Source organism: Alligator mississippiensis, chromosome 1 (genome assembly GCF_030867095.1).
Source record: "Alligator mississippiensis isolate rAllMis1 chromosome 1, rAllMis1, whole genome shotgun sequence".
Classification (NCBI taxonomy): Eukaryota; Metazoa; Chordata; order Crocodylia; family Alligatoridae; genus Alligator; species Alligator mississippiensis.
The window spans coordinates 364,701,521-364,715,109 of NC_081824.1; the positions used below are offsets into that span (position 1 = coordinate 364,701,521).

Here is a 13,589-nt window from a genome sequence, read left to right on the forward strand (position 1 = left end):
TTGATTACAGGGAGGCCAACAAAAGGTTCAGCAACCCAACCCTTCTACCCTACCACAATGTATGTTTGAAATGGCTCAATTCCAGCGAAACAAATGGGTCGGGGTCACACTGGACCTAAAGAACATGTTCTTTTCAATTCCGAGAGTTGACCCTGAAGGAGTATTGAATATGTGCATCGAGGGCACCATGTACAGATGGACGGTCTGCCCGCAGGGATACTGCAATGCCCCATCACTAGCCACCGGTGCCATGAATGATACCCTGAAGAACTTTCGCACCTCACATACCCTTCCACCAGAAGAGGAATTGAGAATCTGGAGTTATATTGACGACATCGCTATTATGGGTCGTGACAGTTCCATCGTTACCAGCATAGTCAACCAACCGGTCGCCCACCTTCAGAGTGAGGGATGGACGATTAACGAGGAAAAGTCATGCCTACATCCTGTAGATGACCACATTCCTTGGCACCCGATTCATTGGCTCCATCCGCCACGGAATCTCACATGATGGTCCTGACATCGACCCACTAAAGAAATCCCTGCCCGTGACTAAAAGACATTTTCAGCAGCTCTTAGGTCACTTAAATTGGTATTGGCATTATGTTAACCCTAGTCATCTAGCACTCCTTACTAAATTACAGCGACAGATCCGTAACAAGTCCCGAAAATCCACACCTTGGATGGAAGGGGACCAGCAGAATCTACTTCGCCTGTTAGCCGCTGTCAAGAGTATGCAGCTCCACGCAATCAATCTTGGTGAACCATTGATCATAACCCTTGGATTCACCACAAACTACATGTGGGCTGTTGCGCACAACCCTAGTGAGGAACTAGTATACACTGCCCATAAGACTCTTCAAGCAGCACAACATCGGTATGGAGCTATAGGAAAAATCCTCCTAGCTGGACAGCTAGTGGAGCCATTAGCAAGGGGGCACGGGACACTTTGCACTCCTGTTGCCACGTTGCTGCCCTTGCTAGATGCAGAGAAAGTCGACCTGCATTTTCAGGGGGAACCTAAGACATGGAACACGTTGGTGCTTACCCACCACTACAACTGTGCTGCTGGAAATTTGAGGACACAAAACCTAGTCCTAGCCCGGAGAACGAGGAAAAGCTCCCAACGCTATATGGGACCTCCGCCCTGGCCTGGATGGCTTCAGATGGAACCTCCCAACACGGTGGAGGCTATGGGTATTATTGTAAGGCTTGCCACAATGTGAAAATATCCTGGGTCCACCCGAATGACACCTCTGTCCAAAAATGTGAATTGTTGGGATTCCTTGAAGTATTACAACACTGTCTAGCACACCACGATGATACACTCCTAGTTCCAATTATTGCAATTGACTCACAGTACATTTATAAGATTCTCACCGGTACAGCCCTATCCAGCGAAAATTTAGGTGAGTGGGAAGACATCTGGAAAACTAACTAAATTTACACGACTCCCATTGATTAAGCATACCAAGTCACACCGTCTGGATATTGACCCAGTGCATGAGGTCATTGATAAACTCTTAGAAGACCCACTCTGGACCGACGTAGTTTTGCCTATCACCTCTACCTTTGGTCCTGAAGTAAACCCATTCCTCGAGTGATCATGAAAATTGGGGTCACCCGGGACCGCGGACCAGCCATCAATGCTGGCACCAAGCCACTACCGAGACGACCTCGTATGGAGTTCAACGCGATTGAGAAAAGGTAGCACAAGCCTGTGAGGTATGTGCCAAGGAGAAATGCCATTGAACCAAACATCAACTTGGAGCTTTCGACTCTTCGCAGTTCCAAGCGGGAAAGGTCTGGCAAGTAGATCTGCTTGGGACCCTCCCGTGGTCTAAACTGCCAAATAAGGGGTTAGTCATTGTTGATCTGGGGACGCATCAGTTACAGGTCATCCCCTTAAGAAAGAGCAATGCCACTGCTGTTGTCTCTGCCTTAACCACTGCATTTGCCGCCTGGCAACCTCCTCATGAAATTCAGTCTGATGGAGGACCCCCTTTCAACTCTAATGCTCTGGACAAATTCGCTCATCTTCATATCATCACATGGCATCTTCATCTGCCATACCACCCGCAGTCTAATGGCGTCGTGGAGAAACACATCGGCTTATACAAGGAACAACTTCGTCTCAAGGGAGGAGGGACGTACAAAAACTGGACTAAGCATAATCATGATGTCCTCATTTCATTGAACATCTCAAAGCCACTATGGGACGAGACTAATACCAAAAAACCTCTACCTTGGGAACCTAAATTCTGACCAAATGAGTTAGCATGGGTTTCAGTACCACACCCTTGTCAATCTCATCCACAGGTCCACAAGGAAATAGTTCAACGGTGGGAACAGTACCCTAACACCTATTCTGTCTTACTAGAAGAAAAGCCCGATCGTCCCTCTATTATCGCTCACCACAACTGGATGACTCGCCGTTCTGACATTCACTCAGTTTCCTTATAGTGAACCCGATTACGGTTTTCTCTTGTTTTTTGTTGTTGTTTCCTTACAGGTCCAACCGTAACGAAGTGGCAATCTACAGTTGCTCGATCACTAGATCTACCAAGCACCAAATCACAGCACCTTCAAGTCGACGCAGCAATGGCCGCCGCGGGGACACCAAGATGGCAAATGTTCACTGGGTTAGAACTTGTCCTTACACAGCTTTTTTCCCGTTTCTGCTGTGGTGCTTTAGTTAAACCAGTTGTTGATCCACACGTAACAGCAGTTTGGGGAAAGAATGTCACATTAAAGTGCATAATTAATATAAATGACACCATAATACAAATTTCATGGGAAAAATTGCATGGTAAAAGTGCACAAACTATTGTTGTACATCATCCTGAATATGGGTTTTCTGTTCAAGGAAAATACCATGAAAGAGTGTCATTTAAAAACTCTTCGTTCAGTGATATAACAATCAACCTAAACAATGTGAGCTTCTCTGATGCAGGAAAGTATGTATGCAAAGCAGTTACATTCCCATTAGGAAATGCAGAGTTGATAACAATTATAACTGTAATTATTGAACCCACTGTGAGCTTTACAAAGGGACCAACTCCCTTAATAGATGGTAAAAATTGGGCAGTAGCAGCCATGTGTATAGCAGCCACAGGAAAACCTGCTGCAGATATTAATTGGGAGGGAGACCTTGGTAAAATAGAATTTAGTCCAACTTCCTTTCCAAATGAAACAGTAACAGTTGTAAGTCAATATAAAATCATTCCTACTAGATTTGCAAATGGAAGATGCATAATTTGTGTTGTAAGTCACCCAGCTTTGGACAAGGAGATAAGGTATTCTTACATACTAGACATTCAATACGCTCCTGAAGTGTCAATAACGGGCTATGACAAAAATTGGTTTATTAGATGAAAAAATGTTCAGCTTAAGTGCAATGCTAATTCTAATCCACCACCTATAAAATTTACCTGGGCCAGATAAGATGGACAGTGGCCTAAAGGCTTACTGTCTATAAAAAATACTTTGCATTTCAATAGCCCACTAACCCACAATTATGCTGGAATTTACATTTGTAGGGTGACAAATTCCCTTGGTCAAAGAAGCGATCAAAAGACTATTTACATATTAGATCTTTCTACCACCACTACCACACAATCGCCCATGGTTTCATGGTATCCTTCAACTAATAGCATTACAGGTTTAGCGTCAACATTAACCTTAACAGCAATGCAGGAAGGCAATTGGGGTACCATCATCGGTAGTGCAGTGGGTGGAACTCTCTTTCTAATATTTGTAAGTATTTTAGTTGGCATTGTCTGCTATGGAAAAAGATGGACGTTCCGTGGCAACTACTTCATTATGAACCACATTTCACTAACTAATAAAAAAGGGGAGTCCCAAATAGATGTTCTCCAGTCAGATGATGACCAATAATTGTTGTTATATTTTTACGTTATTGTATTTTATAGTTTGTTGAAGACCGGTCTAAAGAATTGTTTGTTTATATGTATTTGTTAATTATTTAAGCTTTGTAAAGCCAATGAGTCCTTAGACGAAAATTACTTATAACACGTACATGTGTTTATAATTCCAGCTGTGCTGTCGGCACGGGGGCATGTCATAACCCAATGATTTTTAGTGCCTCAGCACAGTGGAATTTTCCCGCCACATTGGAGATTCTTTGCACGGTGGAATTTTCTGCTGCAGAGAGGAAACCCCGGTGCAAAAAAGTTCCCGCCATTTGTATGTAAATTCGCACCCCATTATTGGCTGATTCTAAATTATTCCTACTTAACGACTAGTAATTGGCTCGCTAGCCGTATAAAAATCCGCGCGACTTCCACCCAAGTCGTAGAACTTTGAGCATGCTGACTTTAAAGAAATCCTGACTCGTGGCAGAGCGAATCAGTAGCCTGATCAACTACCGATTTTCCTCCCCGTCGCCGAGCGCTTATCCCTGACGTACCCTTCCCCTGCATGCCCAGTTTGTCTGTGGACTCACTGGCTCGGTTTCTTGCCAGTTGGAGCAACTCGTTGCAACTACGCAAGCAGCCTTTACAGCCTGCGTCGTGGCCACCAGTGGTGTAAGTAAAAACTATTTTTGCAACCAATACGCTCTCTCGCCTCTCCATCCACCAGCCTGCCTGACGTTCGCTTAATTAACCAGCGTTTCCCTCGGTCAGCTCTACCCGGCCGAGACAACAATGACTGGTAGAAAGGCAGAGGGAAGACATATTTTCACTCCTGAAGCTGCACAATGATGAACTATTTAAAAATGTTTAAGGGAAGTAAATTAAAGGTGAACAGGATTATGTTGTCACAAAGATAATACCAGTAGGGTCCACTGGTACATACTTAAATTGCTAGTCCACACTGAAGCCTGTGCTGTCATATCTTCACTTCTGCTAGCAGATTAATACTACCTTGGGTATGCCTACCTCTGTTACAGTCACACCATTATTTGCTTTACAGACATACTTTGACTAACAGAGTATGCCAAAGCATGGCTAAAAATTAAATAGAGTTAAAATGCAATACAGATCTGGTTCCAGATTTTCATTCAGTTTTATTGTTAAACTATAGAAAGCAGATAATTATATGGAACAGTTTCAGGTCCAAATTCTTTTTTAGACTGTTAATACATGCATCTAAGGCAGCGATTCTCAACTGGGGTGACACGAGATACTTTTATGGATGTCATGGAGTGCCACACACTGTTAGTACTGTTGGGTGTGCAAACACCTATGGCATTTATAGATGAGCTCTAGGAGGCTTGGGGGGCGGGGGGGGGGTACTTTAATTAATGCAGTTCCAAGAGCCGTGCTAATTAAAGTGCCTAGAACATCACATGTATAAAAAAATAGTACAAATAGCGGTAGAAATAGCTGAAAAACAACAATAGTACAAATAGCTGAAAAACAGCAGTGGGGCATGTTGAACTAAAAGCTTGTCGAACGAGCTTTAGTTTAAAGTTCCCAGCTGCCATTTTTCAGTGCAGGGATGCTGATACATATGACACTGGAGTCTGTTGGAGCACAGCGATAACCACGCTCCAGCAAACATGATTAATCAAGTCTGCGCCGACACACTGTAATTACAGTGTGTTGGAGCAACCTCCCTGCCCATGTACAGGAGCCCCTAGGCATAATTCACAAGATAAACCCTGAGATCTGGAATAAGAATCCATAGTATCAAAAACATTCTGGTGTGTTATGGTCTTTCTGAGTTCTTTGCTATAGAAGAATTGCTCTATTATTTTTCTTCAGTCAAAAAAGGAGTGAAAGCTAAGAGCTTGCATTTTTCAACAGATGCCTTGAGCCTAAAAAGACTGAGAACCACTGATCTACAGTTTAAAAAACAAACAAACAGAGATCAGTTGATTCATTTTACTGTCTTACAATGCCAAGTATGCTCACACCTGCACCTGTCCATTCCATCAAAACAGAAAAATAAAAGAGGCTCTAGTAGTCTAATCAAAAGGAAAATAAAATATACAAAAATGAAAACCAGTAACAAGAAAGCATTGTGGTCAGCTTCTATATGGAAGAGACAGAAAGAAAGGTTTTTGCACTTTCATAAAGAAACCTCTGTTAAAAAAAAAAAGAGTGAAAAATGCCTACTTTTTCCCCTCAAAAAGATTATAATAATCAAACAACACACTTAATTTTCATACTCTCTGAAGAGCCAGCATAATCTGGAGCATTAGGACATCCTAAATTTAAATAAAGTTGAGTTGAACTGTGGTTCTATTGCTGATCCCGCACCTTGGTAAATCATTTAACTTCTCAGCCTCAGTCTGATCGTAGTAAAAAAAAAAATGAAACACCTCCTCACCTCATCTACTTATAGGTGGTTATAAGGTTTAGTTCATATCTTGTAACATGTTTTAAACATAAAAAGCCTGATATCTATGATCACTACTGTTAAAGCAGTCTATGAGAATGTAATCATATAATTCCAACAGAGAAACATTAAATACCAGCAATAACTATACTTTAGTTAATATACAGGGACAAGAAATTATGATTAAGCAATAAAGGCATAATATCCATTACTCAACAGTCATACTCCTTATGACAGATCATTTATCTATACCTGCTGTTGTCTTTGCCGTCTCATCTGTGCAAACTGAGACAGCATTATCTGACGATCCAGTAATTCCATTCTCTGCTGTCTCTGGATGTCCACTGTTGCTCCCATTCCTACTCGAATCTCACTGGATGGTTCCACAGTTGAGAAAATTGGTTCAAGAGTCCAAGAAAATATCTTTGCTACCCAACTGGGTATACAAATTACTCGATGAACTTTTAACACACTACTGTTGTAGCAGATCCCAGAAATCTGGAAAAAAAAATATTAAGAGGGAAATAAAAACAAAGCATTTTTAACTGGCTATCAGAAGTTACTCCTTCATTTCTTAACACAAACTTCTTCTGGCATATATAAGCAGAGTCTTTGGGACAGAATCAAGGAAACAGCAAGGGATTTCTTTGCCAGCTATGATTTTTTAAAGTATTTCAATTACATTATTTGTAGTTCAGATACATTTCTAGTTTCTTTGCTTCAGTCAAGCCAAATTTATCATTAAATAGAGTGACTTAACTATAGGCAAAATCTGAATGAATAAAAAATAAAAGCTTTCTATTTCTGGTTGTAATAGTAAGGGCTTTGCTAAATGCTAATAGCAAGAGTTTTGTATGCTGACTCCATAGTAGGCCGGCAAAACAGCATGTAGCTTCTTGCTCTGTGAGCGTGACTGAACCATGAACCTAGATAGTAGAATGTTGTAATACAGTGGAATGTGGTAAACACCAGGTGTGTTGGATCACAACTCATCCCCAAATTCTTAGCTTGAGATAACCAAATCCCTAGTTCGAGATAACGTTATTTACTCCAGACTATATAAGCTGTACATTCTTAAGTTACGATGGTTTCCTCCACTCTGGTAAAGAGTTCTGACTTGTGCGGAGCCCTGGCGCAGGCTATCGTATCCCCGGGATCGGGACACTCCGAGGCCAGGGGAACTATGTGGGGTGGTGGCTGCCACCTAGAGCCGATGTGAAGTGACCATCCTCTCTGCTCTGTCCTATTACCTGCCTCTACAAGTATCCTTAAATAAGGGTGAAAACAACCGTGAGTACGTCCTTTGTTCAAGCACAGGGAATCTTCTGAACCCAGTAGTTCATTCTAAGACACTGGTGAAACAAATAATTTTCCATTCCACAAGCAATCAGCCATAAGAATGCCATAAGAAAAAAGCACAAGTAAAGAAGAAAACTGTAAATATGACAATAGCAGTGCTTATGTAAAAGAAATAAAACCATCACTAAAGAAAAAGAACCACTCCATATTCAGGTAACCTTTAAATATCTATTAGAATTTCACTAACAGCTGCAAGAAAATGTAGAGATGTACTGATGCAAATAAACCAGGAGAAAGTATACAAATCAACTCAAACCAAGTTACTTTTTATTCAAACCAATTACTCAAGTGAATCAATGAAAATGTAGTGTTGTTCTAGTTAGAGAAAGTTCCCATTAATTATAATAATCACTTGTAATGAAAGGTTCAGAGTGGCTATGTTATGTATATAATAACTATATATGCCATATGTACAAGAACCCTAAATTAAAAATGACATGTCTAATCCAGCCGTTTGGGACTTTTTTTTACAATATTTGCAGGAAACAGAAAAGAGAAACGAGGTGGGGAGTAAACTGGGAGGAGAATACAGGAGCTAGATAGGATAGTTTCCTTATCAGTACAGTGGAGCTGTCCTTATCTAAACTTTCCTTTAACCAAAAAAAGGTTTTGATTTGATTCCAAAGAAAAACAATAGCTGTGATTTGAGTGGGGAGCTTCTACATTCTATCTAAGATATTTCTCCCATCTCAAATAAAAATACTTTAACAGGAGACTGTAAACCTCCACCAGAAACTTGTCCATGTCAACTGGAGACTAGTCTATGGCTACAAACCAAGGACATAGGTTTGACATTTCCCATGACTCTCCAGAATATCTGGTAGGTACTATATTGAGTGCACATCCATGTTTTGTCAAAAAAAAAAAAGTTACTGTGTCTTAAAACTGAACATTCTTAAACGAGGTCAGTGGATAAAAGAACAACATTTTTATTAGCCACAAAACAAAAAAACAAACCAAGTGAGGACAGGAAAATCTACGTGAAAATGAACATGTGACAAATCCTAGAGTGTGATTAAAAGTACTGGTGTTAACCACAAACAGAATCATTCACATGTCAGGTTCAAAGAGCAGAGAAACAGGAGTACCTGCACCTCTGGTATCCTAATTCTTGTTTGTTCTAGAAGACGTAGAGTCAACAAACAAGACTGGCAAGAACTGTCCTGATGAAAGTTTTACCATATTTTCCTTTGCAGTGCAGAAGTCACCTCAGCCTTTTTAGACCAGAGCCTATCAAGAGGAATCTTTATAAAGATAGTAAAGTATATAGTAGGGGAAACGCCAGGCAAGTGGAGGGCTGGTGAAAGAGGTACATGATATCACTTTCAAGCCCGCAATACGTTGCTTAATAGTTATAACATGTAAGGGAAGAATTCTATTCAAAGCAATGAGACCACAGTTAAGCAACTTCGTAGTTATTCAAAAGCATAAATGCACAGAAGAATGTATGCAACTGAAAAAAGTTGTTTAAATGCACACGCTTTAAATTCCTCTAACCACTTCCGTATCTGTTGTTCTATTTGGTTTTTAGTGTCATCTTATGTCCCCTGTGATTTATTAGCATGGTAACAGACTAAAGTACACCGTCTATTAATACCACAGTCTGTCTTATGACATTTTCATGAAGTCTAATCGGAGGAAAAGTTTATCTATTTGCATATTTCCAAAAAAGCCTTTGAAGAGTGGAATTATATATAGTTAAATATCTTGTGATTCAGTTAGGTTTAGAGTCATACGCACACTTTAACGTCAAGTATTTCCAAAGAACTTCCTCTTCAGCTAGGTCACACAAACTACCAGTTTAAAAACAAGAGCTGAACAGACAGACATAGAAATGGTCAGTTACTTTATATTAATATTCAATGATCAAGATATAGGTATACGTTTAATGTCAAATGCATTTAATTGTTAAAAGGCTATTCCCCAAAAGCTATGAATAGTCAGGCCCTTACAACTTTAAAAAAAAGCAAAGTCTCTGTGCAATAACTTTTTAGATAAATTCACTTCACTAAGAGTAAGAATTATGACATGTTTTGGATTTTAAGCTGAATGTATATATTCAGATTTAGTTTCTGAAGTTTGAACATAAAAATTGACAGGGTTTTCCAGCAGGATTAAACCCATCCAGGAGCAAACAACCCTTTGCATGTTACAAGGTTTTGGCACACACAAGTTTCTTATATTTATATTTTAACAGGTAGTCTTTAACATAAATGCTTTCTGCTCTGCCAAAAAAGGTCAAAGCATTGTCCCCTTCAAAGCACTGCACCCTTAAGAAAAGGAAGCTGTGGTTTTTCTTCTTTGTTTGGTAAACCAAACAAAGAAGTTCTACAACAAACCATAGCAAGGTAGAAAAATACATATGGTTCTTTTATTAACTGAAACATTTAACATACAACAGTTTGCATGCAATTCATTAAGGTAAGGAAAACCAGGGAAAAAAAGTAGATAAATTGATGTGTTGACCTTTTAGTGGTTTGTGGACAAATAGATTCAAAGAGATTAAGACCAGACAATACCATTAGATGATCTAGTCTGATCACTGGTATAACACAAGCAGATGTACTTCACCTTACATTAAGTCTAATAATTTGTTTGATTAAAGTATATCTTCTAGAAGGCTGTCCAGACACCAAGAGAAGAAAATCCACCATTTCCTTTGGTAGTTCAACAGTTAAATGACCAGACTTGTAAAAAAGGTTAGAATGTAGGTACAATTTGAATTTTTCTGGCTTCAACGCTAAATACTAGTTCTTATTAAACCTTTTTCTCCATTAGACACTTTTCTCCACTAGTACTAAGTATTTTCTCTTTGTAAAGGTACTTACCACATTTACTTGAATATAAGACAACCCCCCAATAATTAGATTCTATATATGGAAAATGTATATATTTGTTATCATTTTCCAGGTACAGAATCTAATTATTGGAGGTTTATGTGGAATTTGTTCCCCTCCCAATGCTATAGCAGGGAAGGTAAATCTGGCGGGTCAGGTAGTCCACTTGCCCTTCCACCCCTTTCCACCACAACTTTTCCCTTGCAGGCCTTTCCTTACTATCAGGCCCTGCTCTCCCTGAGCACATGGAAGTAACAAGCAAATTTGAAACGATTGACCTAGAAAGAAACATACCAGCAGTATGCAGCTTTAGCTCAGGTACCCATAACACACTTTTAAGCAGTACTTCTGTACCTAATTGAATATATTAAAATCTACTTCTATATCTTTTCCAAGGCCAAATTAGTTCCAAATCCAATTGGGCAAAGCCTAAGAGTCAAGCTTTAAAATCTGACCAAACAGAGCTGAACTGTCAAGTCTGTATGGCTCTACCACCATCTTCCCTCCCAGAGCCATTCATGTTAGGCTTCAGATATACTCCCCAGATCTAAGCAGGCATCGTATGTGCAAGCCCGAAGCCTGGAGCTCTTAGGACTCAGGTGCCCCTTGTCTCCATTGATCTTAGCCAAAAGGCCATGAAGACTTTAGCTATATAAGCTGTGTGTATATACATATATATTACTTCTCCTATGAATGACACTAGTACAAAGCCAAAAGGCTCATAGTTTACTGTACAGTTCACTGTGCTAGGCCCCAGAAAAGACAATAGCATTTAACATAATCATGACCCCACAGCTCAACAATGATCATTATATTTGTATACTCCAGATACCCACAACAAAGTATCCACATGCTAATAAGCTCCTCACCCATGACTGGAACCAGGTGCTCTTGTCACAAGTCCTGAGATCCATGAAAAAATTATATGCAGATGAGTCTCAGGGCAAATTGGTCTGGCTCCACCTCATGGAGGGCAGGACCACACTAATCATATGTGATAGGTTGAGAGAGGGGTCAACAGAGGGATTCTGGGCAAGCTGTTTGGGGCCCCATTCAGTGATGCTGGCCAGACATTTAAGGCTGGTTAAAAACCAGGATGCAATGAAAATGGGAAAGAAAACTGCAGCTCAGCTGTGAAAGTGAAGAGGAAGTTGAAATGTATTCAATATAGTGGCTCACCATGACTTTTGAGAGTCAGTGCTGAGGGGGACTGAGCATAATGGGCTCTACTACATATCTTATTCAGATGGGCTGTACTAATGAGTGAAAGGACTGGGAAAACTGGTGGGGGAGCTGGGAGCTGGGTGAAGGGAGCAAGGAAGGTGAAGGGCATTGAGATGGTCCTTTGCATAACTGTGACAGTTAAAAATGATGGTGACTGACAAGCAGGCATATTGTGTAGTTTTGTAACAGGAATGAGTTTTGTAACTGTAAAGGTATGTTTTGGACTGTCCAAGCTATTACAAGACAAGTTGGTAAAGGTACAGAGGGGAGCGGGGGTGTAGATGTATATTTTTTTTTGGCAAAAAAAAAATAAAAAAAATCAGCATTTTTGGTACCAGGGAAGGATGTCAGAGCTTGCTCCAACCTCTTGCAGTGCTGGCCTTGTATTGCAGTACCTCTAGGCCCAGTGTTTGTTCCCTCCTGGGGAAGCATCTGCCCTTCTTAAGGGCCATAAAAAGTCTCCCATCAGCATTTTTGGCACCAGAGGAGCAGGTTGTAGCTTCTTCTGGCTTCTCTGAGTGCTAGCCTGGTATCGCAGTACCTCCACGCCAGTGCCTGTTCCCTGCTAGAGGAACAACTTCCTTTTTTCTAAGGGCTACACAAAAAAAGTTCCCATCAGTAACTGTGCCCCATATGGGCCATGCATTTTATAGCCATACTCAGTGTTGGCTTTACATGCTGATTTGGCAGCAGCTTAATGATAGGCAACATATTTAGCAAGGTTTGCTTGTATTTGAATGCAAGATAAATGGCTTTTCCCTATATGTTGACTGGGGGGAAACCTCTCTTATATTTGAGTAAACAATTCTTAAACATTTCCTTCCTTTCTTCCCAACCCTTATATTCACTGTTATTAAAAAACTTCCCAATCAACTGAACATGCTCTCTTTGGACTCTGGCCACATTCACATATGCAGGCACATGCAGTTTGTGGTGCCATAAACTGCATGCCTTGCACATTAAACTATGTGCCATACTGCTAATTTGTAGCACAGGGGCTAAATTTGCTACCAGGATTTCCCAGTAGTGAAAAAAAAGGGGGCCTGATTAAAAAAAAAAAAAAAAAGCCTGGCAAAGCATGAAAAAGTAGTGTGCATCCAGACAAACAGAGACAAGGGAGCAAGCCGCCCAGGGCTCCTGCCTGCCTGCTCCTCCACCTCCATGCACTTGCAGAGCCCCCACCCTGATGCATCCTATAACCCAGCCAGCTATGGAGCAGCTAGCTGTGGCACAGTGTACTTTGAGATGGGGAGCATGCAGCCCATGGCTGGCTGCTCTCCTGTCTTCACATGCCTCAACAGCAGACCCACTCCTCCTCTTCCCCTGTGCTGAGTTTCCCCTGTCTCCACATGCCACTCCCTAGTTGGCTGGGTCGCAGGGTGCCTCAGTGTGGGGGCTGCCTGCTGGCTAGCCCCACACTGAGGCACCCTGTACCGCAGCCATTGTCTCTCCCCCCGCCCAGCAACACATACATCCTGGCCAGAAGCGAGGAGTAGCTTGGCACAGCAGTTTGCCTGAAGCAGGACAACTTGTCTCTCACCAAAGCCCATGTGCAAGGGCTAGTGATGCGGCACAAAGTAGTACCACAAATTTATGTTGCTACTATTTGTGCCACTGCAAGCACACACCTCTGGTTGTCTGGACCCATCAGTGGTACTCCTGCATTAACAGGTAGAATCACTACTGGAAGATCTGACTCAATCTGTCTGTACTACGAGGAATGAATGCACTAATTCTCTATATACTCAGTGCATTCCTAATCTGCATTTAAGACCGTAAGTGGTAGATCTGGATTTCCTCTAAGGCAGTGGGGGTGAACCTTTGTAGCAGGTGTGATACAAATTAATTTTGTACCCTTCCCAA

General features: G+C 41.1%; 1 protein-coding gene across 4 annotated transcripts in view; it reads right to left on the reverse strand.

Moving 5' to 3' along the window:
• The window catches only part of UBAC2 (UBA domain containing 2), a 186,581-nt gene that overhangs the window by 42,819 nt on the left and 130,173 nt on the right, over window positions 1-13,589 (reverse strand). For all 4 annotated transcript variants that reach the window (XM_014600410.3, XM_059721106.1, XM_019486919.2 and 1 more), the window contains one exon: window positions 6,559-6,804. In XM_014600410.3, coding sequence (XP_014455896.2) covers window positions 6,559-6,804 — 246 coding nt within the window. The remainder of the gene's footprint in view (window positions 1-6,558; window positions 6,805-13,589) is intronic.